The sequence below is a fragment of the Theropithecus gelada genome, chromosome 7b, assembly GCF_003255815.1.
Source record: "Theropithecus gelada isolate Dixy chromosome 7b, Tgel_1.0, whole genome shotgun sequence".
Lineage (NCBI taxonomy): Eukaryota > Metazoa > Chordata > Mammalia > Primates > Cercopithecidae > Theropithecus > Theropithecus gelada.
The window spans coordinates 103921297-103949092 of NC_037675.1; the positions used below are offsets into that span (position 1 = coordinate 103921297).

Consider the following 27796-nt stretch of genomic DNA (forward strand, 5'->3'; position numbering starts at 1 on the left):
CAGGAAAGTATGCTCTTCCAAGGAAAGAAAGAAACCAACTGAAACTGTTCCTGAGACCACATAGTAGACCTACTAGAAAAAGATTTTAAAACAACTGTCTTAAAGGTACTCAAACAACTAAAGAAGATGTAGGGCTGGGCGTGGTGGCTCATGCCTGTAAACCCAGCATTTGGGAGGCCGAGGCAGGTGGATCACTTGAGGTCAGGAGTTTGAGACCAGTCTTGCCAAGATGAGACCAACCTGGCCAAGATGGTGAAACCCTGTCTCTACTAAAAATCAAAAACTAGCCAGGTGTGGTGGCGCTCACTGGTAATCTCAGCTACTTGGGAGGCTGAGGCAGGAGAATCTCTTGAACCTGGGAGGTGGAGGTTGCAGTGAGCCAAGATTGTGCCATTGCACTCTAGCCTGGGCAACAGAGTGAGACTCCTTCTCTAAATAAATAAATAAATAAATAAATAAATAAGATGTGGAGAAAGGTAAAACAGTATATGAAGGCTGGATGTGGTGGCTTACGCCTGTAATACCAGCATTTTGGAAGGCTGAGGCAGGCAGATCACTTGAGGGCAGGAGTTCAAGACCAGCGTGGCCAACATGTTGAAACCTGGGTCATCTCTAGTAAAAAAGACAAAAATTAGCTGGGCGTGGTGGCATAAGCCTGTAGTCCCAGCTACTCGGGGGGCTGAGGCAGGAGAATCACTTGTACTTGGGAGATGGAGGTTGCAGTGAGCCAAGATCATGCCACTGCACTCCAGCCTGGGCAACAGAGAGAGATTCTGTCTCCAAAAAAAAAAAAAAAAAAGGAAAGAAAAGAAAAAGGAAAACAGTGTATGAATAAAATGTAAATATAAATAAAGAGAAACCCTAAAAAGAAACTGAAAATAATTCTGGAACTGAGAAATACAATAACTGAAATGAGAAATTCACTGGAGGGATTCAAAGGCGGATTTGAGCAAGCAGAAGAAAGAATCAGTGAATTTGAAGATAAGATATTAAAATTATCAAGTCTGAGAAACAGAAAAATGTTTGAAGAAACATAAACAGAGCCTAAGGGACCTGTGGAACATCATCAAACAGACTAACATGTTTTCTTGGAGTTATAGAAAGAAATGAAAGTATCTGGAAGCTTCCCTGATTTGACAAGAGACATGGATATAAACATCCAGGAAGTTAAATGAACTCCAAATAAGATGAATTCAAGGACACCCACAGCAAGATACATTACAGTCAAACTCCCAAAAGTGAAAATCAAAGAACCTTTGGGCTGGGTTCAGTGGCTCACACCTGGAATCCCAGCACTTTGGGAGGACAAGGCAGGAGGATCACTTGAGTTCGAGCTCAGCCTGGGCAATATAGTAAGACCTCATCTCTGCTAAAAATCAAAAAAATTAGTCGGGCAAGGTGGCATGTGCCTGTAGTCTCAGGTCCTCGGGAGGCTACGGTGGGAAAACTGCTTGAGCCTGGAAGGTTGAGGCTGCAGTGAGATATAATTGAGGCCCTGTACTCCAGCCTGGCCTACAGCATGAGACCCTGTCTCAAGAAAGGATTCAAACTGAGGAAGCTGACTAAAAAAACTTCAGAGAAGAGAGAAATGCCTCATCATATACAAGGGATACCCAGTAAGATTATAAGCAGATTTCTCATCAAAAACTTTGGAGGGGCCAGGTGCAGTGGCTCACATCCATAATCCCAGCACTTTGGGAGGCCGAGGCAGGTGGATCTCTTGAGGCCAGGAGTTTGAGACTAGCCTGGCCAACATGGTGAAACTCTGTCTCTAAAAATACAAAAATTAGCCAGGCATGGTGGCGCATGTGCCTGTAATCCTAGCCATCTGGGTGCCTGAGGCACAAGAATCATGTGAACCTGGGAGGCAGAGGTTGCAGTGAGCTGAGATCAGGCCACTGCACTCCAGCCTGGATGACAGAGCAAAAATCTGTCTCAAAAAACAAACAAACAAATAAAAAAAGTTTGGAGGTCAGAATACAGTGGGCTGATATATTCAGAGTGTTAAAAAAAAAAAAAAGAACCTGTCAACTAAGCATCTAATATCCAGCAACACTGTCCTTCAGAACTGAGAAAGAAATTAAGATATTACCAGGTGAACAAAAATGGAGGGAGTTCATTAGCCACAAGACCTGCCCCGCAAGAAATACTCAAGTGAGTCCTGCAGAGGGAAATTAAAGGATATTAAACAGTTACTCAAAGCCGTATAAAGAAATGAAGATCTCGGCCGGGTGTGGTGGCTCACACCTGTAATCCCATCACTTTGGGAGGCTGAGGCGGGTGGATCATGAGGTCAAGAGATCGAGACCATCTTGGCCAATATGGTGAAACCCCATCTCTACTAAAAATACAAAAAGTACCTAAGTGTGGTGGTTTGTGCCTGTAGTCCCAGCTACTCAGGAGGCTGAGGCAGGAGAATCACTTGAACCCGGGAGGTGGAGGTTGCAGTGAACTGAGATCCGGCCATTGCGCTCCAGCCTGGCAACAGAGCAAGACTCTGTCTCAAAAAAAAAAAAAAAAAAAAAAAAAGAAACGAAAAGAAAAAGAAATGAAGATCTGAAGATCTCAAAAGTGAAGGATATGTGCAATTATAAAAGCTAATATTACTGTGACAGTGGTTTATAATTGCATTTTTGTTTTCTACATAATTTAAGAGACTAAAATTTTTTTTAAATTAGTCTAAAAGCTAGTATTGTAATGTTGGTTTGTAAATCTACATTTTCTTTTCTTTTTTCTTTTTTTCTTTTTTTTTTTTTGAGAAGGAGTCTCACTCCGTCACCCAGGCTGAGTACAGTGGTGCGATACTGTCTCACTGCCACCTCCACCTCCCAGGTTCAAGTGATTCTTGTGCCTCAGCCTGCCAGGTAGCTGGGATTACAGGTGTGTGCCACCACTCCTGGCTAATTTTTGTATTTTTAGTAGAGATGGGGTTTCTCCATTTTGGTTGGGCTGGTGTCAAACTCCCGACCTCAGTTGATCCACCCGCCTTGGCCTCCCAAAGTGCTGGGATTAAAGGCGTGAGCCACTGTGCCCAGCCCACATTTTGTTTTCTACATAATTTAAAGTAATTTTTTTGGTAAAAGAATTTCTAAAGAATTTAAAATAATTATTTACTTTATGGTTTGGGGCACACAATTTGTAAAGGTATAATTTTGTGGTATTAGTAAACAAAAAGGTTGAGGACCAAGCTGTAATGGAGTGGAGTTTTTCTGTGTTACTGAAATTAAGCTGATAGAAATTTAAATTAGTGTTATAACTTTAGGATGTTAAATGTAGTCCCCATGGTAATGACAGAGAAAATCACTGTAGAATATACGCAAAAGGACATGAGAAAGGAATTTAAATATTTTAATGTTCCCCAAAAAATCAGCTAAACACAGGAGTAGACACTAATGCAGGAAACTAGGGACAAAAACCTTAAGGCATATACAAAGCAACAAAATGACAGGCTGGGCACAGTGACTCATGCCTGTAACCCCAGCACTTTGGGAGGCTGAAGCAGGTGGATCACGAGGTCAGGAGTTCAAGACCAGCCTGGCCAAGATGGTGAAACCCCATCTCTACTTAAAAAACAGAAAAATTAGCCAGGTGTAGTGGCAGCCACCTGTAATCCTAGCCACCCGGGAGGCTGAAGCAGAGAATTGCTTGAACCCAGGAGACAGAGGTTGCAGTGAGCCAAGGTCATGCTGCTGCACTCCAGCCTGGGCGACAGAGTGAGACTCGTCTCAAATAAATAAACAAAAGGAACAAAATGATAGAAATAAGTCCCACTTTTTCGGTTAATTACCTTAAATGTAAATGAATTAAACTCTCCAATCAAAAGACAAAGGTTGTCAAAATGGATTTTAAAATCAATCCAGGCTGGGCACAGTGGCTCATACCTGTAATCCCAGCACTTTGGGAGGCCAAGGCAGGTGGATCACCTGAGGTGAGGAGTTTGAGACCAGCCTGGGTAACATGGTGAAACCCCTTCTCTACTAAAAATACAAAAGTTAGCTGGGCGTGGTGGTGCATGCCTGTAATCGCAGCTACCCAGGAGGCTGAGGCAGGAGAATCACTTGAACCTGGGAGACGGAGGTTGTAGTGAGCTGAGATAGAACCATTGCACTCCAGCCTGGGCAACAAGAGCAAAACTCCATCTCAAAAAAAACAAAACAAAAAATCCTACTATGTGCTATATATAAGAGACTCACGGCCAGGCACGGTGGCTCACGCCTGTAATCCCAGCACTTTGGGAGGCTGAGGCCAGCGGATCACAAGGTCAGGATATCGAGACCATCCTGGTTAACACGGTGGAACCTCGTCTCTACTAAAAAATACAAAAAAAATTAGCCACGCTTGGTGGCGGGTGCCTGTAGTCAGTCCCAGCTACTCAGGAGGTTGAGGCAGGAGAATGGCATGAACCCGGGAGGCGGAGCTTGCAGTGAGCCGAGATCGTGCCAGTGCACTCCACTCCAGCCTGGGCGACAGAGCAAGACTCCATCTCAAAAAAAAAAAAAAAAAAAAGACTCACTTTAGATCCAAATGTTGCTGGTGAAAGAATAGAAAAAGATATTCCATGCAAATAGTAATGAAAAGAGATCGGGTGGCTATTCTACTGTCAGACAAAAAGAGTTACAGAATTGCAGGAAGAAATAGACAGTTCTACAATAAAAGTTGGAAACTTTAATATCCCACTATCAATAATGGATAAAAAAATAAACTATACATGATAAATCAACTAGATATAACAGACATTTATAGAACACTCTACCCAATGACAATAGCATACATTGTCTCAAATGTACATGGGATGTTTTCCAGGATAGACCATATGTTAAGCCACAGATTAAGTGTCAGTAGATTTTAAAAGATATACAAAGTATCTTCTTATTGCAACCACAACAGGATAAAGTTAGAAATCAGTAGCAAAAGGAAAATTGGAGAATCCGCAAATTTGTGCAAATTAACCATATACTCTCAGTCAACCAATGGGTAAATAAAGAAATTACAAGGGAAATTTAAAAATACTTAAAGACGAATTACAACAAAAACACGCATACCAAAATTTATGAGACAGTGAAAATAATGCTGAGGGGGAAATTTATAGCTTTAAATATATACATTAAAAAATAAGAAAAATCTCAAATCAACAACCTAAACTTTACAATTTAAGGAACTAGAAAGGAAGAAAAACTAAACCCAAAACTAGCAGAAGGAAGGAAATAATAAGCTTAGAACAGACAGAAAGGAAATAGGGACTAGAAAACAATAGAGAAAATCAGTGAAACCAAAAGTTGAATTTTTGTAAAGTTCAACAAAATTGACAAACCTTTAGCCAGATTGATCAAGAAGAAATGAGAGAAGACACAAATGATTAAAACCAGAAACAAAGTAGACCCTTACTATTGATTCAACAAACAAAAAGGATTATGACAGGATGGTGATCTGTTGAATACCAACAAATTGGATAACCTAGATGAAATGGACAAACCCCTAGAAACACAAAACCTACTGAGACTAAACTATGAAAAAATAGAAAACCTGAGTAGATCTGTAACTAGTAAGAGGATAGAATCAGAATCAGTTATCTCCTTGTAAAGAAAAGCCTTAGACACGATGGCTTCAGCAGTGAATTTAACCAAGCATTTAAGGAACTAACACTATTTCTTCTCAAATTTTTCCAAACAGTTGAAGAGGAGGGAATACTTCTGAATTCACTCTGTGAGGCTAGAATTATGCTGATACCAAAACTAGAAAAGATACCACAAGAAAAGTACACATCAGTATCCCTCATGAACACTGATGCAAAAATCTTCAAGAAAATGCTAGCAAATCAAATTCAGCAGCATATTAAAAGGATTATACACCATGACCAAAGTGGGATATATTCCTGGAATGCAAAGACGGTTCAACATATGAAAGTCTTTTGAACCTTATAAAACCGAATACACTGTTTTTTGTTTTTTGTTTTTTTTTTTTTGAGACGGAGTCTCGCTCTGTCGCCCAGCCTGGAGTGCAGTGGCCGGATCTCGGCTCACTGCAAGCTCCGCCTCCCGGGTTCCCGCCATTCTCCTGCCTCAGCCTCCTGAGTAGCTGGGACTACAGACGCTCGCCACCTCGCCCGGCTATTTTTTTGTATTTTTTAGTAGAGACGGGGTTTCACCGGGTTAGCCAGGATGGTCTCGATCTCCTGACCTCGTGATCCGCCCGTCTCGGCCTCCCAAAGTGCTGGGATTACAGGCTTGAGCCACCGCGCCCGGCCCGAATACACTGTTTTAACAAAATGAGGGACAAAACCACATGGTCAACTCCACTGGTGCATAAAAAGCGTTTGACAAAATTCAACACCCTTTTATGGTAAAAACACTCAACAAACTGGGATAGAAACTACCCCAACATAATAAAAGCTGTATATGAAAAACAGTGAACAATTATACTTAATGGTAAAAAAACGGAAAGCTTTTCCTCTAAGATCAGAAACAAGGCAAAATGCATGCTTTTGTCACTTCAATTCAACACAGTGCTGGAAATTTTAGCCAGAGTCATTAGCCAAGAAAAAGAAATTAAGAGGCTTCAAAATCAGGAAGGAAGAAGTAAAAGTATCTCTGTTTGCAGATGACATGATCTTGTATGTAGAAACCCTAAAGATTCCACAAAAAATTGTTTGAACTAATGCATGAAACTGGCATAGTAGCAGCATACAAAGTCAATGCACAAAAATCAGTTGCATTTCTAAACACCAAGAGTGAATAATATGAAAAAGAAATTAAGGGGAAAATTCCACTTAAAATGACATTAAAAAGAATAAAGAGGTGAAAGACTCGTACAATGAAACATGAAACATTGCTGAAAGAAATTAAAGACATAGATAAATAGAAACATATTATATGTTGAGAGATTGGAAGACTTTAACATTGTGTGTTTGTTTTTTGAGACAAGGTCTTGCTCTGTCACCTAGGCTGGAGTGCAGTGGCACAATCACGGCTCACTGCAGCCTCAATCTCCTAGGCTCAAGTGATCCTCCCACCTCAGACTCCCAAGTACCTAGGACTACAGGCATGCACCACTATGCCTGGCTTTTTTATTTTTTTTATTTTTATTTTTTAATTTTTTTGTAGAGATGGGATCTCACTATGTTGCTCAGGCTGGTCTTGAACGCCTGGGCTCAAGTGATCCTCCTGCCTTGGCCTCCCAAAATTGTGAGATTACAGGCATGAGCCACCCCGCCTAGCCTGACTTAATATTGTTAAGCTGTCCATACCACCCAAAGTGATTTATAAGTTAATTCAGTACAATTTCTATCAAACTCCCAAGGACGTTTTTTGACTTGGGAGTTTTAGAATACAAAAATTTATTCTGAGATTCATACGGGATCTCAGGAGACCCTGAAAAGCCCCAACAAACCTGAAAAAGAACAAAGCTGGAGATCTCGTACTTCCTGAACTTAAAACTTACTACAAAAATGCAGTCATTAAAACAGTATATTGGACTTGGCTGTGGTATGAAGACATAAGAAGAAAAAAAAGAAAACAGAGTGATACATAAAAATAGACATAGAGACCAATGAAATCAATAGCCCAGAAATAAATCCTCTTATACAGTCAAGTGAATTTTTTTTTTTTTTTTTTTGAGACGGACTCTTACTCTGTTGCCCAGGCTGCAGTGCAGTGGCATGATCTCCACTCACTGCAACCTCCACCTCCTGGGTTCAAATGATTCTCCTGCCTCAGCCTCCCAAGTAGCTGGGACTACAGGCGTGTGGCATCACACCTGGCTAATTTGTATATTTTTAGTAGAGACAGGATTTCCTGTTAACAGGCTGGTCTTGAACTCCTGACCTCAAGTGATTGGCCTGCATCAGCCTCCCAAAGTGCTGGGATTACAGGTGTGAGCCACCGTACCTGGCCCAGTCAAGTGATTTTTAATAAGGACATGAAGATTGTTCCACAGGGACAGTCTTTTCAACAAATGGTATAGGGGAAACTGGATATTAACATGCAAAAGAATGAAGTTGGACCCTTATCTAATACCACATTCAAAAATTAACTCAAAATGGCTGGGCCTGGTGGCTCACACCTGTAATCCCAGCACTTGGGAGGCTGAGGCAGGCGGATCACTTGAGGCCAGGAGTTTGAGATCAGCCTGGCCAACATGGGGAAACTCTGTCTCTACTAAAAATACAAAAAATTAGCCAGGTGTGGTGATGCATGCCTATAGTCCCAGCTACTCTGGAGGCTGAGGCATGAGAATCATTTGAACCCGGGAGCTGGAGGTTGCAGTGAGTCAAGATTGTGTCACTGTACTCCAGCCTGGGCAAGAGAGGGGGACCCTGTCTTTAAAAAAAAAAAACTCAAAATGAATTAAAGACCTAAATGTAAGAACTAAAACTATGAAACTTTTAGAAGAAAACATAGGACAAAATCTTCACAACATTGGATTTGACAATGATTTATTGGATATAACATCAAGGCATAAGCAACATGGAAAAATAGACAAATTGTACTTCATGAAAATTTAAACATTTTTATACATCGAAAACACTATCAACAGAGTAAAAAGGCAGCCCACCGAATGGGAGAAAATATTTGGAAATCATGTATCTGTTAAGGGATTAATATTCAGGATATATAGGGAACTCAAAACTCAACAATGAGACCAGGCGCGGTGGCTCACACCTGTAATCCCAGCTACTTGGGAGGCTGAGGCATGAGAATTGCTTGAACCTGGGAGGTGGAGGTTGCAGTGAGCCAAGATCGTGCCATTGCACACCAGCCTGGGCTACAGAGTGAGGCTCCATCTCAAAAACAGACAAACAAAAAATTCAACAATGAAAAAACCCAATTCAAAAATGGACAAAGGACTTGAATAGATGTTTCCCCAGAGAAGGTAAACAAATGGCCAATAAGCACATGAAGAATGAACATCACTAATTATCAGGGCAATGCATGTCAAAACTATACCCCACACCCATTAGGATGGCTACTGTCAAAAAAAATGGAAATAACAAGGGTTGGTAAGGATGTGAGAAATCAGAACCCTGGTGCATTGTTCGTAGGAATAGGAGATGATGCAGCCACTACTAGAAAACAGTATGGTGGTTGCTCAAAAAACTAAAAATAGAATTACCATATGATACCAAAATTCAGTCCTGGGTAGGGTGTGTACCCAAGATAATTCAAAGCAGTATCTCAAAGAGATGTTTGTACGCTCATATTCCTAGAAGCCTTATTCACAGTTAAAATGGAGAAGCAACCCTTGTATGTCCATCAACGGATGAATGGAGAAACAAAACGTAGTATGTACATACAAGAGAATATTACTAAGTCTTAAAAAGGAAGGAGTTCTGATATGTGCTATAACACGGATGAACCTTGAATATACTGTATGAAGGAGATAAGCCAATCAGAAAAAGGACAAATACTGTATGGTTCCATTTATATGAGGTATTTAGAGTAGTCAAAATCACGGTAAAAGGAATTTGAAGAGTTTTTTTTTTAAAAAAAAAGGGTAGTAAAAATCATAAAGACAGAAAGTAGAATGGTAGTTGCCAGGGGCTGGGGAGAGGGATGAATGGGGAATTGTTGTTTAATAGGGTCGGTTTCAGTTTTACAAGATTCAGTAGTCCTGGAGATGGATGATGGTGGTGATTGCAGAGCATTATGAATGTATTGAATACCACTGAAATGTATACTTTAAAAAGGGATACTGGTAATTTTATATTAGGTGTATTTTAACATTAAAAAATTGGGGGATGAGGGCTGGGTATGGTGGCCCACGCCTGTAATCCCAGCACTTTGGGAGGCTGAGGTGGGCAGATCACGAGGTCAGGAGATCAAGAGCATCCTGGCCAACAAGGTGAAACCCCATCTCTACTAAAAATACAAAAAAAAAAAAAAATAGCGAGACTTGGTGGTGGGCGCCTGTGGTCCCAGCTACTCGGGAGGCTGAGGCAGGAGAATCACTTGAACCCAGGAGGTGGAGGTTGCAGCGAGCCAAGATTGTGCCACTGTACTCCAGCCTGGGCAACAGAGTGAGATTCCATCTCAAAAATAAAAATAAAAATTGGGGGATGAGGGCAGGGTGCAGTGGCTCATGTCTGTAATCCCAGCACTTTGGGAGGCCAAGGCAGGAGGATTCCTTGTGCCCAGGAGACCGAGACCAGCCTGGGCAATATAGTGAGACCTTGTCTCTACAAAAAAATTTAAAAATTAGCTGGGTGTGGGGCACACGTCTGTAGTCCCAGCTACTTGGGAGGCTGAGGCGGGAGGATCGCTTGAGCCTGGGAGGTCAAGGCTGCAGTGAACTGTGATTGCACCACTGCCGTCCTGCCGAGGTATATTTGTTTTCTGGTTTTTTGTTGTTTATTGTTTTTTTGAGACAGAGTCTTGCTCTGTCGCCCAGGCTGGATGCAATGGCATGATCTTGGCTCACTGCAACCTTCACCTCCTGGGTTCAAGTGATTCTCCCTGCCTCAGCCTCCCAAATAGCTGGGATTACAGGCATCTGCCACCATGCCCAGCTAATTTTTGTGTTTTTAGTAGAGAGAGGGTTTCACCATGTTGGCCAGACGTCTCGAACTGCTGACCGCAGGTAATCTGCTTGCCTTGGCCTCCCAAAGTGCTGGGATTACAGGTGTGATCCACCGTGCCCAGCCCTGTTTGTGTTTTTTTTTTCAACAGACGTAATTTCTGACTTGCGTACCTTTTTAATCAAGAATATGTATGGGCTGCAGCCTGATGAAGTTTTTCACTCGTTGGTAATGTCCTCCTTGTTTTACATTTTCAAAGCCTGCATAGTTACAGATTCATTTGTTTTCAACGTTTCCCCAGGGGAAGACGGAATCTATCACTGTGGTGAAGCTGCTGAGCTGCTTTGATGACCTGGTGGCAGCAGGCACAGCCTCTGGCAGGGTTGCAGTTTTTCAACTTGTGTCTTCATTGCCAGGAAGAAATAAACAGGTGAGTACTCATGATCTGAACACGTGTTAACTTCTTGGTAAATTCCTCATGGATTTTTAAAATGAGAAATCCTCATCTGCTTAGAAAGTTTATGCTCAGAGAAAGCCAGGCACAGTGGCTCACACCTGTAATCCCAGTAATTTGGAAGGCCAAGGCGGGCTGATCATGAGGTCAAGAGATCAAGACCATCCTGGCTAACATGGTGAAACCCCGTCTCTACTAAAAATACAAAACTTGGCCAGGCGCGGTGGCTCACGCCTGTAATCCCAGCACTTTGGGAGGCTGAGGTGGGCGGATCACGAGGTCAGGAGATCGAGACTATCCTGGCTAACACGGTGAAACCCCATCTCTACTAAAAAATACAAAAAATTAGCCAGGTGTGGTGGCGGGCACCTGTAGTTCCAGCTACTCGGGAGGCTGAGGCAGGAGAATGGCGTGAACCTGGGAGACGGAGCTTGTAGTGAGCCGAGATCGCGCCACTGCACTCCAGCCTGGGCGACAAGCAAGACTCCGTCTCAAAAAAAAAAAAAAAGAAAAAAAATACAAAAATTAGCTTGGCGTGGTGGTGTGTGCCTGTAGTCCCAGCTACTCGGGAGGCTGAGGCAGGAGAATTACTTGAACCCGGGAGGCAGAGGTCGCAGTGAGCCGAGATTGCAACACGCTACTGCACTCCAGCCTGATGGAGTGAGACTCCGTCTCAAAAAAAAAAAAAATTATGCTCAGAGAAGCTTAACACAGTGCTGTTTATAATTGGAGAACATTTTTGTGCCGAATTGAACACTTGGCATAAAGTACAGGTGGGTCATTTCATGTTTGCTTAATATCCTCAAGGTATGTTCTCTGTGGGCGTTCAGGGTGACTAGAGGGATGGAACCTTGTGCAGGGTTCTGCTTGGAAAAGGAGATTGCAAAACCAGCTCTTCCATAACTAGGAGCGATTGTAGACCTTTTCCATGTAGCCCCAGCTCACAGCATTTATCCTTTCCTTTTTCTTGTGTTTATTTTTATCCCTTGTTCATAGCTTCGGAGATTTGATGTCACTGGTATTCACAAAAACAGCATTACAGCTCTGGCTTGGAGCCCCAATGGAATGAAACTGTTCTCTGGAGATGACAAAGGCAAAATTGTTTATTCCTCTCTGGATCTAGACCAGGTAAAATTATTTTCAGAAATCCTGTTGGCTCTTGCCTTCTTACATTTGGAAAAACTATATTTATAATTGTATTTTTATTCAGTTTGTATTCTTGAACATTGTCCCTTTATAATCTCAATTGTTATTTGTAACATTTACTTTTATAGACTTATGTTTTATAAGCTTCCACTTCTAAGACTAAGGAGTTGGCCTACTGGAACATTCACTTTTTTCATTCCACTGTTGTGTATTACTCCTACTTGGAAAAGAAGCTATTATCATTCCTACTTCCTGAAAGGTTAGTAGGAGTGATGCCAAGCACTTCTGAATCCTAACTGTGGACAAGTCAGTGATTTCAATGGATGGAGGACTCTCTGCCAGCCACCTGGCCTGTGTGAGATGACCTCATGTGACAGGAAGTGGCAGAGGAGAAGGTTAGGTGGCAGTACGGTGAAGATGAAGAAGCTGGAGCTCCAAGAGATCCAGGAACTAGCCCAGGGTTGCAGGCTTGCACGTCACAGGGCTTGCTTTCAAACCCAGGTTCTGCTTCGACGCCCGTGCCTTTTCCACTGCATGTGTGGCTTTATGATCTGCTGGGTTTTATTTGTTTTGTCATGTGTCTGCAACCAAACTGAACTCCTTGGTGGCACAGTCCTTTCTTTTTCTTATTTGTAACCTTCATTCCTAGAACACTGTCAGAATTCAGCAATTTTTTTTTTTTTTTTTTCTTGAGACGGAGTCTCGCTCTTGTCACCCAGGCTGGAGTGCAGTGGCGCGATCTCGGCTCGTTACAACCTCTGCCTCCCGGATTCAAGCAATTCTACTGCCTCAGCCTCCTGCGTAGCTGGGATTACAGGGACCTGCCATCATGCCTGACTAATTTTTCTATTTGTGTAGAGATGGGGTTTCACCGTGTTGGTCAGGCTGGTCTTGAACTCCTGACCTCAGGTGATCTGCCCACCTTGGCCTCCCAAAGTGCTGGGATTACAGCCATGAGCCACCATGCCCGGCCAAGAATTCAGCAATTATTAGCTGCATGACTTTCAGTCCCTCTGATCCAAGACTGACCTATTACAAATATTCTCTAGTAGTAGTTTTTAAGCTTTGTAGTCATAGGATCCCTTTATACTCTTAGAAAGAGGACCCCAAAGCATTTTTGTTTATATAGGTTATCTCTACCAAGTACACCGTGTTAGAAGTTAAAACTGATAAATTTTAAAATGTATATATTTTTTTGAGATGGAGTCTCGCTGTGTTGCCCAGGCTGGAGTGCAGTGGCACAATCTCAGCTCACTGCAACCTCCGCCTCCCGGGTTCAAGCGATTCTCACGCCTCAGCCTCCTGAGTAGCTGGGACTACAGGCAACCGCCAGCATGCCCGTCTAATTTTTTGTATTTTTTGTAGAAACGGTGCTTCACCGGATGGTCTCGCTCTCCTGACCTTGTGATCCTCCCATCTCAGCCTCCCAAAGTGCTGGGATTACAGGCGTGAGCCACTGCACCTGGCTGACATTTAAAAATATTTTTACTTTGAAATAATAAATCCATAATATCTGAACATAAGTGACATATTTTGTGAAAATATCTCTATATCTCTGTTTTCAAAACAGGTGACAAGAGTGAGTGGCATTGAGTTATATTTTTACAAATCTCTTTATGATCTGGCTTAATAGAAGATGACTGGCTTCTGCGTTCAATCTGTTGCCATACATTGTTTTCATTGAAGTATATAAAGAAAAACTGGCCTTACCCAGACATGTAGTTGGAAATGGGAGGAGTATTTTGATAGCCTTTTCAGATAATTGTGGACATTCTTTAATAATATCCTCATATTGACAAATGGTAGTTGCTTTAAGGGTTACAGTGACAAATGACAAACGGTAGTTTCTTTAAAGGTTAGTAAAAATTGGAATCTGAAACCACATGGATGAATTTTTCCTACTCTGTTACATTAAAATCTACTTTACACATGTTGGATTTTGTAACATTATGTATTGGTCACTTAGAAAATACTATTCACAGAGTGGTGTCGATCTTCCAAATGTTGACACTTTTTTTTTTTTTTTTTTTTGAGACATGGTCTTACTCCTCTCACCCTGGCTGGTGTGCAGTAGTGCAATCATGGCTCACTGGAGCTTCGACTTCCCAGGTTCAGGTGATTCTCCCACCTTGGCCTCCCGAATAGCTGGGACTACAGGTGCACGCCACCATGCCCGGCTGATTTTTTGTATTTTTATAGAGACAGGTCTTTGCCATGTTGCACAGGCTGGTCTTGAACATCTGGGCTCAAGCAGTCTGCCCACTGCAGCCTTCCAAAGTTCTGGGATTACAGGTGTGAGCCACTGTGCCGGCTGGTACATTTTCTAATACAATATCAAAAAAAAAAAAAAACCTTTGTTAACATCAACATCATTGTAATCGGGAAAGTCTAGCTATAAGGAATCATGTCAAGTTCACAGGGACAGGTACAAGTTTTCGTATGGCTAATCTTCACATGAGAGCAACAAATACCATTACTTGTTTTCCTTGAAGTGACAGGCTTTTGTTTTTTGAGAAAATGTCTGCTAAATACCCAAATTTGAATAATTACAGCATTTCAAATAAAAATGGTGTTTTGTGAAGAAAGCAGCTGGCTCAGCTCATAGCTGCAACAGTTGCACAAGTGCTTTTCTTGAGAGAACCACTGAGTGTGTTTCAGTGTGCAGCAGAAGGGAGAATAGAAAACTACCTATCCTCTGGCCAGGCATGGTGTCTCACACCTGTAATTCCAGCACTTTGGGAGGCCAAGGCAGGATGATCACTTGAGCCTAGGAGTTTGAGACCAGTATGGGCAACATGGCAAAACCCCATTTCTACCAAAAAACATATAAAAATTAGCCAGGCATGGTGGCGCACACCTGTAATCCCAGCTACTCTGGAGGCTGAGGTTGGAGGATCACTTGAGCCTTGGAGGTGGATATTGCAGTGAGCTGAGATTGCACCACTGCACTCCAGCCTGGGCCAAGAGCCAGAACCTGTCTAAAAAAAAAGTTTGCAACCTTTTCATGTAATGGAAATTTCTTTATCTTGATTATGGTGTTGGTTACATGGCTATAAATTTGTCAAAATTCATAGAATCATATACCTAAAAAAGGACAAAATTTACTCTAAGTTTTACCGACAAATCTGATGACTGCCCCCTGCTTCCCTCACAAAATGTCAGTGATGTTACAGCAATATTTCTGAAATAATTGATGAAACTTTTCAAATATACTGGATTTCATATATATATATTTCATATATATATGAAAAAAATATATATATGTATTTCATATATGTATATTTTTTGAGATGGAGTCTCGCTCTGTTGCCCACGCTGGAGTGCAGTGGCGTGATCTCGGCTCACTGCAACCCTTGCCACTGGGTTCAAGTGATTTTCTTGCCTCAGCCTCCCAAGTAGCTGGGATTACAGGCATGTGCCACCTCGCCCAGCTAAATTTTGTATTTTTAGTAGAGACGAGGTTTCACAATGTTGGCCAGGCTGGTCTCGAACTCCTGACCTCAAATGATCCACCCACCTCAGCCTCCCAAAATATAGGGATTACAAGTGTGAGCCACTGCACCCAGCCTGATGACACTTTTCTATACGAGTAACTTATAGAATCAGATTTTTAATACAATGAAATATGCTCTGTGTTAGCAGTCAGATGCCTTCTAGAATTTTATTTTGTGTTTATATATAAAATATGTTTTTTGTTTTTGTTTGTTTGTTTTTGTAAAGACAGAGTCTCACTCTGTTACCTGGGCTAGAGTGCGGTGGTATGATCACAGCTCACTGTAATCTGAACTTCTGGGCTCAAATGATCCTTCTGTCTCAGCCTCCCAAGTAGCAGGGATCACAGACACATGCCAATACACATAGCTAATAAAATGGTTTTTTTTGTAGAGACAGGATCTCACAATGTTGCCTAGGCTGGTCTTGTAAAATCTCATTTTATGTTAATAGCATTTTATATATTTAATATCATTTAATTTCTTCTGACCTCCTGTTTTCTATGACCCTTTTGGTTGACAAGTATATAATGTCCTCAAAACTGCTTTGAGCACTTTGTGAGGGGAGACTATAATATGAACTTACAGAGCTGATTATTGTCACAATAATTTTATAGAAGGTTCCATTCCATTGTTTTATAATAGAATAAGCAATACACACCGTACAACAGATTTCTGTTTAGATCTTTATGGATGCTTCTTTGAACTCTCTACATGTTTACTGTGTCATCCCTGAGCCTGCTGTGGTGCACAGTAAAGAATGTATCTACTGGCCGGGCGCGGTGGCTCAAGCCTGTAATCCCAGCACTTTGGGAGGCCGAGACGGGCGGATCACAAGGTCAGCAGATCGAGACCATCCTGGCTAACCCGGTGAAACCCCGTCTCTACTAAAAAATACAAAAACCTAGCCGGGCGAGGTGGCAGGCGCCTGTAGTCCCAGCTACTCGGGAGGCTGAGGCAGGAGAATGGTGTAAACCCGGGAGGCGGAGCTTGCAGTGAGCTGAGATCCGGCCACTGCACTCCAGCCTGGGCGACAGAGCGAGACTCCGTCTCAAAAAAAAAAAAAAAAAAAAAAAAAAAAGAATGTATCTACTGAGGACATGTTTTTAAAAATTATGCAGATTTTAAAATGTTTCTTGTCAAACTGGATGTAGCATGAGGGAGATGTTAGTATGGACTATTTTCCCATCCATCAGATAATCTCTCTGTGGTGGGTTGAGAGTGAATCTGCAGAGAGAGAAAGCATACATTAGGTAGGATGCAAGCTGACCTAAGCACAGCTCGCAGGAAGGACACTGACTTGTCCTAAGGGAGGTCCATTCTTTAGCCTGGCGCTGATGTGAGGCGTAACCGGACTTTCTCTGCCAGGGGCTCTGTAACTCCCAGCTGGTGTTGGAGGAGCCGTCTTCCATTGTGCAGCTGGATTATAGCCAGAAAGTGCTGCTGGTCTCTACTCTGCAAAGAAGTCTGCTCTTTTACACTGAAGAGAAGTCTGTAAGGCAAATTGGAACACAACCAAGGAAAAGGTAAGTTCCATAAGTTTTCCTGTTTGGCCTAAATGCTGGGCCTTGTTGTAGAGGGTGCTTTGGGGTTTCCTAGGTCTCCTCTTTGCCGGACGCAAGCCCACAGTGGCTCTAAGCCTGGGGGTCCTGGTGGCGCCCTGTGCCTGCTTAGGATTTCTCCTCCCAGAGGCGGACAAGAAGAATGGGTTCCTCTTGTTGCAGAGCTGTAGGAGCCTGCACGCACAGCCACTCTGCCTCTCAAAGTGCCACGGTCGGCCCGGAGAAGCCTCAGGGGTGGCCTGGTCCATCCATTCTTGTGTAGGCACCTCCTCCACACAGCCTGGTGAGGGCTCAGGGTCGTGGGGCTCACTCGTTATTCAGCACATGTTTACCATGCACCCCTGTGCACTGTGGCAGGCTCAGCAGTGACATGGTAAACACGGCAGATCTGAGCCTTCCGTTGTGGAAATGGAAACGCAGATAAAACGCTTGTTGACCATTGCGGCAGCCGCTGTGGACCAAAATACACAGGATGCTGTGTGAGTGTAGACACACTTGTCCAGCTGAAGGGTCAGGGAAGACATCCTGAAGGCATGGGTTCCAGGTTCCAGGTTCTAGCTGGGATTACAGGCATGTGCCACCACACCCAGCTAATTTTGTATTTTTAGTAGAGATGGGGTTTCACCATGTTGGTCAGGCTGGTCTCAAACTCCCGACCTCAGGTGATCCACCTGCCTCGGCCTCCCAAAGTGCTGGGATTACAGATGTGAATCACCAGGCCCAGCCTGCTGAACACCTTCTTAATTCCATCAACAATCTGGCCTTTTTATATCTGCAGTCTCCCTATTGGCCCCTGGAGAACTCAGTGGAATTTATGGTCCTGCAGATCTTAGTTCTTCTGTTCCCTCTGCCAGTATCTTACTCCTCTGGCATTTTATCCTGGTTCATCTGTCAATGTCTTACTGCACTGTGTCTTGGAAGGACGGCAGGGTGTAAAGACAGGGATTGAAAACCAATTATCTTGTGGGTCCTATTCCCACCAATCTCTCTTAAAACCTGGCCCTCGGCCGGGTGCAGTGGCTCACGCCTGTAATCCCAGCACTTTGGGAGGCCAAGGTGGGCGGATCACTTGAGGTCAGGAGTTCAAGAACAGCCTGGCCAACATGGTGAAACTTCCTCCCTACTAAAAACACGAAAGTTAGCCGGGCGTGGTGGTGGGCGCCTGTAATCTCAGCTACTCAGGAGGCTGAGGCAGGAGAATCGCTTGAACCCGGGAGACAAAGGTTGCAGTGAGCTGAGACCGCACCACTATACTCCAGCCTGAGTGACAGCGAGACTCCATCTCAAAAAAATCAAAACCAAAAAACAAACCTGGCCCTTTAACCTCTTGTGTGGAGACCCAAGCAGTTTCTGTAAACCTCTCCTAGTGCATCTGTGCAGTGCAGTCTTCAGGGAACATTGATTGAAAGCGTCCTCTGCACCAGGAACCGTTTTAGGATGCAGAAACAAATAAATGTGTCCCCTTCTCAGAAGGAGAGAGATTTTATTGAGCCGTGGGGAAATGGGGGCTAACAGAATAAAAGGAAATGTTCTTAACATCTGTGTCTTAAAGACTTGCTTTCTGCTGTAGACTATTGTGTGTGTCTCTCCCTGGAAGCAGTGCTTCCCTCACAACTGTTTAGCTGGGCATGTACATGTGGAGGTGTGGCAGCAAGTAAGGAGGCATCCAAGGAGACAAGGCCTCTGCCCTCAAACACAATGGGAGAGACTGTGGGTCAGCAGGAGAAGAGTAGAGGCTGTCAATGCTGTAAAGGAGCGGGCAGGGTGAAGCATTAGGGAGCGCTAGGCCTGGGGCAGGATGTTGCATTTGGATAGAATGGTCAGGAAAGGCCTCTATAAGGGCAGTGATCTTTGAGCTGAAGCCTGGGAAGAGCTGCTAGAAGAGCATTCCAGGCTCAGGGAACAGCGTATGCCAAGACCTCAGTTGGGCCAGGGCTTAGATGTTCAAGAAGCCAGAAGTGACTAGGGCACTGGCTATGACAGGAGTCCAGGGGAGCCGCGGGGAGGCTGGCACAGGGGTCCAGGGGAGCCGCAGGTTGGCTGGCACGGGAGTCCAGGGGAGCCATGGAGAGGCTACTGCAGGAGTCCAGGGGAGCCGCGGGGAGGCTGCCGCGGGAGTCCAGGGAAACCATTGACTGAGATGGAGACTGGGGAAGCCTGGGCCAGAGGTCAGGACATCAGGACCTCTGCTGTGGACATAGGGGGTTTGACGGGTCTGTCACGTTGCCGTGTGGGAGTCGCAGAAGAGAGTTCTGTGGACCAGTCTGGAGCCCAGGGAAGAAGTCTTAACCAGAGGGGAAAATGAGGTCACCAGATACAGGTGACATTGACACCTGACATTGGATGAATCCACGCAGGGAGTGTCTGTTCATTCGGTGCTGGAGCTTTGCCCCAAACCTCTGCCCTGCTCCAGGTACTCCTCATCTGGGGATATCTGTGAACAAGGCAGAACAGATCTGTAATCTCAGGGAGCTGTGTGCAGAGTGGTGAACAGATAAACATGTCAGAGGGTGCAGAGCCAGAGAGGGAGGCGCAGGAGACGCAAGTGTCTCTTTAATAGGATGACAGGGAAGGCTTCTCTGAGGAGGTAGCCTGGGCTGATTCCTGAAGCAAGGAGGCAACTAGTGTGAGAAGACCTTGGAGAGAGTCCCTGGAGGCAGGAGGCCCCTGCACACCGAGGATCTGAGCAGCCAGGCCAGCTGTGTGGAGCAGGGTGCGGGGAGCCCCCGCCCATCGTCTTTGTGGGCCCTGCCCATGGGGCTCTTTCAGTCCCGTGCTGTGGCCAGTCACAGAGGACTGTGGCCAAGCCGGGGAGGTCACTCTGGCTGCTGCTTGGAATCTATTGGAGGGGGCAGGTGTGGCAGCTCAGCAGGGCCAGCGAGGGTTCTGGGTGATCCAGGTGGGAGATGACAGGATGGGGCGGGGTCAGTGGTGGGACTGCTTCCAAGGCAGAGCTGGCAGATTTGCTGCCATGTTGGTTCTGGGGTGTGACAGGGATGAGTTGGAGATGATTCCTAGGTCTGTGGTCTATGCAGCTGGGTGAGTGGACATGCTGTGGATTGATGCAGAGAATCCTGGAGGCACAGGGAGAAGGAGGAGATGAAACAGTCTGCTGTGGCCCTGCCCTGTCCTCTCGCCACAGTAGAGAACTGGCGTGGGAGGTGGGTGGCAGGTGTGCCTCTCAGGGAGCTGTGCACCGGCAGCCGCTGGCATGCAGACAGGAGCTCGCCTAGGGAGATTTGGGGAGGCCTTGTGTTCTGAAGAGGAAATGGCATCAGGAGAGAACAGGAGTTGGGGGGTCAGAGGAGTCAGAGGCCACGTGGAGGGACATAGCAGCTGCTGCGAGACCAAGGGCTGAGACAGCTGTGACGGGCCTGAGTCTGTAGCACGGAGGCTGTGCACAGCCCTCCTCGTCAGCAGGGCCAAGGGATTGGAAGGGCTGAAAGAGGAGTGGACAGCGAGTATGGAGAGCTTTTGGGAGGAGTGTTTTTGCAGAAGAGAACAAAGAAAGAGAAATAAGTGGTGCCCGGGGGACCGTGTGGCCTGCTGAGAATTTTGGGAGGGGGCTATGTGGCAGCACATAGGTGTGTGACGTGGGTGCCTGTGGAGGGAACACAGTGCTGGTGGGGACAGAGTGCAGGCGGTGGCCTCAGTTGGCTCGCTTATGGGCAGCAGTGTAGGGTTGACCAGAAACCAGGCCAGAGATGCTCTTCCAGAGGAAGGGCAGGGCACTGAGCCCAGGGCAGGTGCAGGCAGGTCAGGGGACTCAGAGGTAGAAGATGAGGGGTCCTCTTCCCTTCGAGTCTGTGGACCTCTTCAGACCAGATGATGTGTGTGTTACATCCAGAAAACCTCAGAGACCCCGGCCACCCGCAGCTGTGGGTTTGCTGTCCTGTGTATGTTGCACTGTTTCATGTGTCAGAGCCCTCTGCAGACCTGTTACTGTGTCTCCTGTGAGTCTAGTGCTCAGGGAAGCCCTCCCTGGCAGTAGCACTTTGCCCTGGGGAGGGAGGAGGAGATGAAGCAATCTGTAGGTGTGGCGCCCGCATCTGGGTAAGAGCCAGCAGCCGGTTCTGGAACCCCGCCACCAGCACATCTGTTTGGATGGCTGGTGGGTGTTTAGCTGTTGAGATCTCTGGCAGGGCTTCTGTGGATCCTTCTTCTCTCCCAGCTTAGACTTTCAGGCTCCCATTTTGGGGGCTGTCAGCTTTCAGCATATCAGGTCTGTGGCACCATACATTATGCACAAAATCAAAAAACACAATTATTTTGTAGCTAGAATTTGTTAGCCAGAAAACACTCCTTATATATCAACGTGGTCTATAAAGGGAATTAAAATTTGTTTAGGTAATCAATGAGTTTTTGGAAATCATCTCTACAGAAATTAAGAAATTTTGTTAATTTCTTTATGATTTTAGAATCCTGCAATACTTAGACCATAAAAGTTGGAGTTTTGGTGTCAAATTCAGAAAGCACCAGCAAGTACTGGAGAATCGCACTGCAAGTGGACGGTGGCTGAGTTGGGGGCTTAGGACAGTTTCTCTAGCTGGTTCTTCACAACTTCGCTGCCTTTGACCAACCCACTCGTCAGACATTTCCGTTCTCTTTTCTTTAGAGACAGGGTCTTGCTCTGTTACCAAGGCTGGAGTGCAGTGGTGTGGTCACAGCTCACTGAAGCCTTGAACACCTGGGTTCAGGCGATCCTCCTCAGCCTCCTGAGTAACTAGGACTACAGGGACGCACCACCATGCCTGTCTAAATTTTTTAATTTGTAGAGATGGAGTCTCTCTGTCTGTGTCACCCAGGCTGCTGTCAAACTCCTGGGCTCAAGCAGTCCTCCCTCCTTGGCCTCCAAAAGTGCTGGGATGACAGGTGTGAGCCACCATGTCATTCAGCCATTCAGCAGTTTTCGAGGCAGCCACTCCCAGGACTGTGCTCAGCAGGGCTGCTTTCCCCTTCCTCCAGGGGAAGAGTCCACCCGGTGTTCAGGACCTCGCCTTCTCATGCCCACTCAGATGCACCACCTTGATCTGAGCTCTTTGAGCAGCTCTTTGAGCCTCAGATGTGGCGCTTCCAGATGCTGCTGTAATTGTTTGCACAGGTCAGCACGGTGATATGAGACAGGCTGAGGACCTCATCTCATTTATTTTTTATTTTACCCAGAGCATCAAACACGGTGTCTTACAGAACATAGGAATCACTAAATGTTTGTTGACATGAGTGCTTTAGTTACGTAAGATGAACTAGTCAAAATGGAAATGACAAGAGATTTTTCAGGGGTCCTACAAATAGAAGGAAAACATTTAAAAATTGGATCGCCAAGAGAAATTGATTGACAGGAAAGGAAAGGCAAGAGGAAGAGGTTATGGGCTCCCTTGCTGGAATTCCTCTGGGTCACTCTATTTAGAGGACCTCTCCAGAACAAACCCACCAAAGGCAGTAATCAGATACGATGCTGTTTATAGAATTGTCCATGAAAGACCCACAGCATCAAAACACCCTTGGTTCATCCTGACGATCATTGTTTCAAAGCTGAATTTGATATATGATATCCTCCTCGGACCCTATCCAAAGGGATTTAGTTACTGAGGTGCCAGAAGGACCTAGTGAGATTCTGGTGTGCGAAGGAACCCCGCAAATAACTATCTGTGTGCCTATGTGGGTGGGCCCTGGGGGCGGCCTCTGGGGTTGGGTGTGCTGCTGTGTACAGGGAGCGTGGAGACAGGCACAGCACAGGTTGGCCGAGGTCTGGTGGGGAAGCAGTGGCACGGAGGCGGCTCTCAACTGTGAGCTGCCTGTAGCCTCGTTCAGGACAGTCGGGCACTTCTGGGGACTTGGTGTCACAAGCATTGCTTTTGTGCTGCATGCAGATTATCTCATTCATTCCTCACTTCAGCCTTTGAGATGGGAGTTACTCTGCCTGGTTTACAGAATGGGAAACAGGGCCAGAAAAGTTCAATAACTGCACATATCATGTACCCACTAAGTATCAGGGCTGGACATCGAGCCCAGGACTTGCTCTAAAACCAGTGCTGTTTCTGCGGTTCACAATCCAAGAAGTATTTGGGAGAAGGAATCAGCCAGGCGTAGGACTGAACTGGAATGCTTACATGTGAACTCTGGTAGCAGCCTGAGAAATAATGAGAACTCAGATTGTGGGAGTTCTCTACACTCCAGTGGGAGTGTAGATTGTTATAATCACGTTTAAAAAGCTTGAAGTTGTCTTCTAAACTTGAATATGCTCTCAGCAACCCAGCAATAACCCAACAGCCCACCAACTCCATCCTGAGTGTCCTTGACAGACTCTGACACCTGTGGGCTAGGGGCTAATGCACAGAAATGCTCATAGCACAATTGTTCAAAATAGGTTTAAAAATAATAATTGAAGCCGGGTGCAGTGGCTCACGCCTGTAATCCCAGCAGTTTGGGAGGCCGAGGCAGGTGGATCACGAGGTCAGGAGATCGAGACCATGGTGAAACCCCATCTCTACTAAAAATACAAAAAATTAGCTGGGCGTGGTGGTGGGCGCCTGTAGTCCCAGCTACTCGGGAGGCTGAGGCAGGAGAATGGCGTGAACCCGGGAGGTGGAGCTTGCAGTGAGTCAAGAATGCACCACTGCACTCCAGCCTGGGCGACAGAGCGAGACTCCATCTCACAAAAAAAAAAAATAATAATAATAATAATTGAAATATCCATCAACAAGAAAGTGAATAAATAAATTGTGGAATACATTAAGTCCTCATTTAATGTCATTGATAGGTTCTTGGAAGCTGCGACTTTAGCAGAGCAACGTATAACAAAACCAGTGTTTTTCCCTCACCAATGTTGTTGAAGGAAATGATGTTTATCTGAGGACCTGCTGTATGTCATTTCGCTTACAGTTGTAGTTTCCAAGAACCTGTGGGCGCTGAGTAGGATGTACTGTACCATACAGCAGTAGAAACGAATTAGCGCGACAGCTTCTTTTTATCAACAAGGATAAATCTGAGAAACATAGTGTTAAGTAAAAAAAAGCAAGTTGCGAAAGTATACAATTAGCATCATATATTTTAATAAAAATGAAAGATAAACAATACTAAATTATGTTGTCTTTAGAGATACATAGGTATGTGATTAAACCAAAAAAAAAGTGAGGAAATGATAAAGGCAAAATGCAATCCAATGGTTCCATCTGGGGCACAAGGGGGCAGGAAGTGTTAGGAACACAAGAGACCATCGGTTGGATGACTGATGATTTCTTTCCTAAGTTTGGGGATGAGTTCCCAGGCGTACCTTTCCTTGCTAGGCTTTATAACTGCATGGATATATGTACAGATACACAGTTGTGCACTGCATAACAACATTTCAGTCATTGACGGACTGCATGTATGACAGTGGTCACAGAAGATAATAATGGAGCTGAAAAAATTCCCATCAGCTGGTGTCTTAGCACCACACATTACGTTTCCTATGTTTAGGTGTACAAACACTCATTATGTTACAGGTGCCTACAGTGTTAAGTATAGTCACATGGAGTACAGGTTTGGAGTCCAGGGGCAATAGGCTAGACTAAACTTGTCCAACCCATGGCCCAACACAAATTTGTAAACTTTCTTGAAACATGAGATTTTGGCCGGGCGTAGTGGCTCATGCCTGTAATCCCAACACTTTGGGAGGCCGAGGCAGGTGGATCACAAGGTCAGGAGATCGAGACCATCCTGGCTAACACGGTGAAACCCCATCTCTACTAAAAATACAAAAAATTAGCCAGGCGTGGTGGCGGACGCCTGTAGTCCCAGCTACTCAGGAAGCTGAGGCAGGAGAATGGCGTGAACCCGGGAGGCAGAGCTTGCAGTGAGCCGAGATGGTGCCACTGCACTCCAGCCTGGGCAACATAGCAAGACTCCGTCTCAAAAAAAAAAAAAAAAAAGAGATTTTTTGGCTGGGCGTGGTAGCTCATGCCTGTAATCCCAGCACTTTGGGAGGCCAAAGCAGGTGGATCACTTGAGGTTAGGGGTTCGAGACCAGCCTGGCCAACATGGTAAAACCCCATCTCTACTAAAAATACAGAATTATCTGGGCATGGTGGTGCACACCTGTAATCCCAGCTACTTGGGAGGCTGAGGCAGGAGAATCACTTGAACCCAAGAGGCAGAGGTTCCATTGCATTGAGCCCAGAGTGCACCATTGTACTCCGGCCTGGCCAACAAGATCAAAGCTCTGTCTCAAAACAAAAAGAGGGTTTTTTTGTGATTATTATTATTTTTAGCTCATCAGCTATCGTTAGTGTATTTTATGTGTGGCCCAAGACAGTTCTTCTTCCAATATGGCCCAGGGAAGCCAAAAGATTGAACATCCCTGGGCTAGACTATATGGGTGCGTCATAGGCTGTGCCATCTAGGTTTGTGTAAGTACACTCTATGATGTTCACACAACGGAGACATTGCCTAATGACAGATCTCTCAAACATCCCCGTCACTAAGTGACCCGTGACTCTATATATAGCATATTCTTTTGTTTGTGTCAGATATTTCATAATTTCAGAAAGAAAAAATATCAAGCTTGGGGACAGAAAGGGACATTGGTGCCTCTGATGGGTTTAGAGAAATTCTTAAAGGGCAACACTATAGATGGGTTGCGTGAAGCTCATTCATTCAGGATGTGGAGTGAGCACAGCAATCAGATGTCAGAGCAACAGAATCAGAGCAGGAAAGGATGAGCAGACCTGGATTCTTCACCTTCTGCCTCACTTTCCTCTCCTCCAAAACGAGAGTTGTCATACAGTCATGTGTCAATTAACGACAGGGATATATTCTGAGAAATGCATTGTCAGGTGACATCTTTGTTGCATGAACAGCATAGAGTGTACTGACAAACGTAGGAGGTAGGTACAACCTACTTCACACCTGGGCTAAATGGTACAGCAAATTGCTCCTGGGCTACAGACCTGCACCACTTGTGACTGCACTGAATACTTTAGGCAGCTGTAGCACCAAGGTAAGTATTAGTATGTCTAAACATAGAAAAGGTGCCATAAAAATATGGTATTATGATCTTATGGGACCACTGTTGTATTTGCGGTCCATCATTGACTAAAATGGCTTATTGTTGTTTTTGAAGCAGAGTCTTGCTCTGTCACCCAGGTTGGAGTACAGTGGCATGATCTTAGCTCAATGCAACCTCTGCCTCCCAGGTTCAAGTGATTCTCCTGCCTCAGCCTCCCGAGTAGCTGGGACTACAGGCATGCGCCACCACGCCCAGCTAATTTTTGTATTTTTAGTAGAGGCATGGTTTCACCATGTTGGCCAGGCTGGTCTAGAACTCCTGACCTCAGATGATCTGCCCCCTTAGCATCCCAAAGTGCTGGGATTGCAGGCATGAGCCGTTGCACCCAGCCTGACTAAAATGTTACGTGGTGTGTGACTGTATCTGCCACACATGGTTGTTGTAAGGATTAGACACGAGAGTGGGATCAAGCCCCAGGCGCAGTGCAAGCTGTGTGGGTACTCAGTGAATGGTTCCCTGTGAGCTAATGGGGCACACACCTGTGAGGGTGTGGTGGGCCTCTGTCGGTAAGGGGTGACAGTGTGGTTTAACTGACAAAAAAACAAACAGTAGAAAGGGTGAAAAATCAATTATTGTCTTAGCCAGAAAATTCTTGTACTTAATATTGAGGGTTGACAACTGCATTACTTTAAATCGGTCCATGTCTGTTTTTTGTTCTTTCTTTCTTCCTTCTAATTTTAGTACTGGGAAATTTGGTGCTTGTTTTATACCAGGACTCTGTAAGCAAAGTGATCTAACCTTGTATGCATCACGGCCCGGGCTCCGGCTGTGGAAGGCTGATGTCCACGGGACTGTTCAAGCCACATTTATCTTAAAAGATGCTTTTGCCAGGGGAGTCAAGCCTTTTGAACTGCACCCACGTCTGGAATCCCCCAACAGGGGAAGTTGCAGCTTACCCGAGAGGCACCTGGGGCTTGTTTCGTGTTTCTTTCAAGAAGGCTGGGTGCTGAGTTGGAATGAATATAGTATCTATCTCCTAGACACAGTCAACCAGGTAAGCGAAGGGACGCTGCCATATCTTTGGTGTCTGTAGGCAAGAGAATGTTTCTCTACAAACTGTTCTGCTCAGCGCCCTCAGAATGCTACCAGGAGCAGTATTGATTTACACTTTACTTTTTCCTTTGGGCCAGTCAAGGAAATTAAATGAAGGTTTGGTCATTTTTATAGATTTGAAAAAAAAAAATTTGGTTTTGACATTTAGGTCCAATTCTCTGTCAAGAAATTATGTATGTTTTTTGTATGTAAACACATTAAACTTGTTCTTTTGTTGTTGTTGTTGTTGTTGTTGAGAAAGAATCTCACCCTGTTGCCCAGGCTGGAGTGCAGTGGCATGATCTCGGCTCACTGCAACCTTCACCTCCCAGGTTCAAGCAAGTCTCCTGCCTCATTCTCCTGAGTAGCTGGGATTACAGACGCATGCCACCACACCCAGCTAATTTTTGTATTTTTGGTAAAGACAGGGTTTCACAATGTTGGTCAGGCTGGTCTTGAACTCCTGACCTCGTGATCTACCCACCTTGGCCTCCCAAAGTGTTGGGATTACAGGCATGAGCCACCATGCCTGGCCTTTTTTTTTTTTTTTTTTTT

General features: G+C 44.9%; 1 protein-coding gene across 1 annotated transcript in view; it reads left to right on the forward strand.

Annotated features, from left to right (window-relative positions):
• TECPR2 (tectonin beta-propeller repeat containing 2) overlaps nucleotides 1-27796 on the forward strand; it is a 133513-nt gene that overhangs the window by 32662 nt on the left and 73055 nt on the right. The window contains exons 3-6 of the mRNA XM_025391381.1: nucleotides 10812-10940; nucleotides 11961-12092; nucleotides 16970-17127; nucleotides 26891-27203. Coding sequence (XP_025247166.1) covers nucleotides 10812-10940; nucleotides 11961-12092; nucleotides 16970-17127; nucleotides 26891-27203 — 732 coding nt within the window. The remainder of the gene's footprint in view (nucleotides 1-10811; nucleotides 10941-11960; nucleotides 12093-16969; nucleotides 17128-26890; nucleotides 27204-27796) is intronic.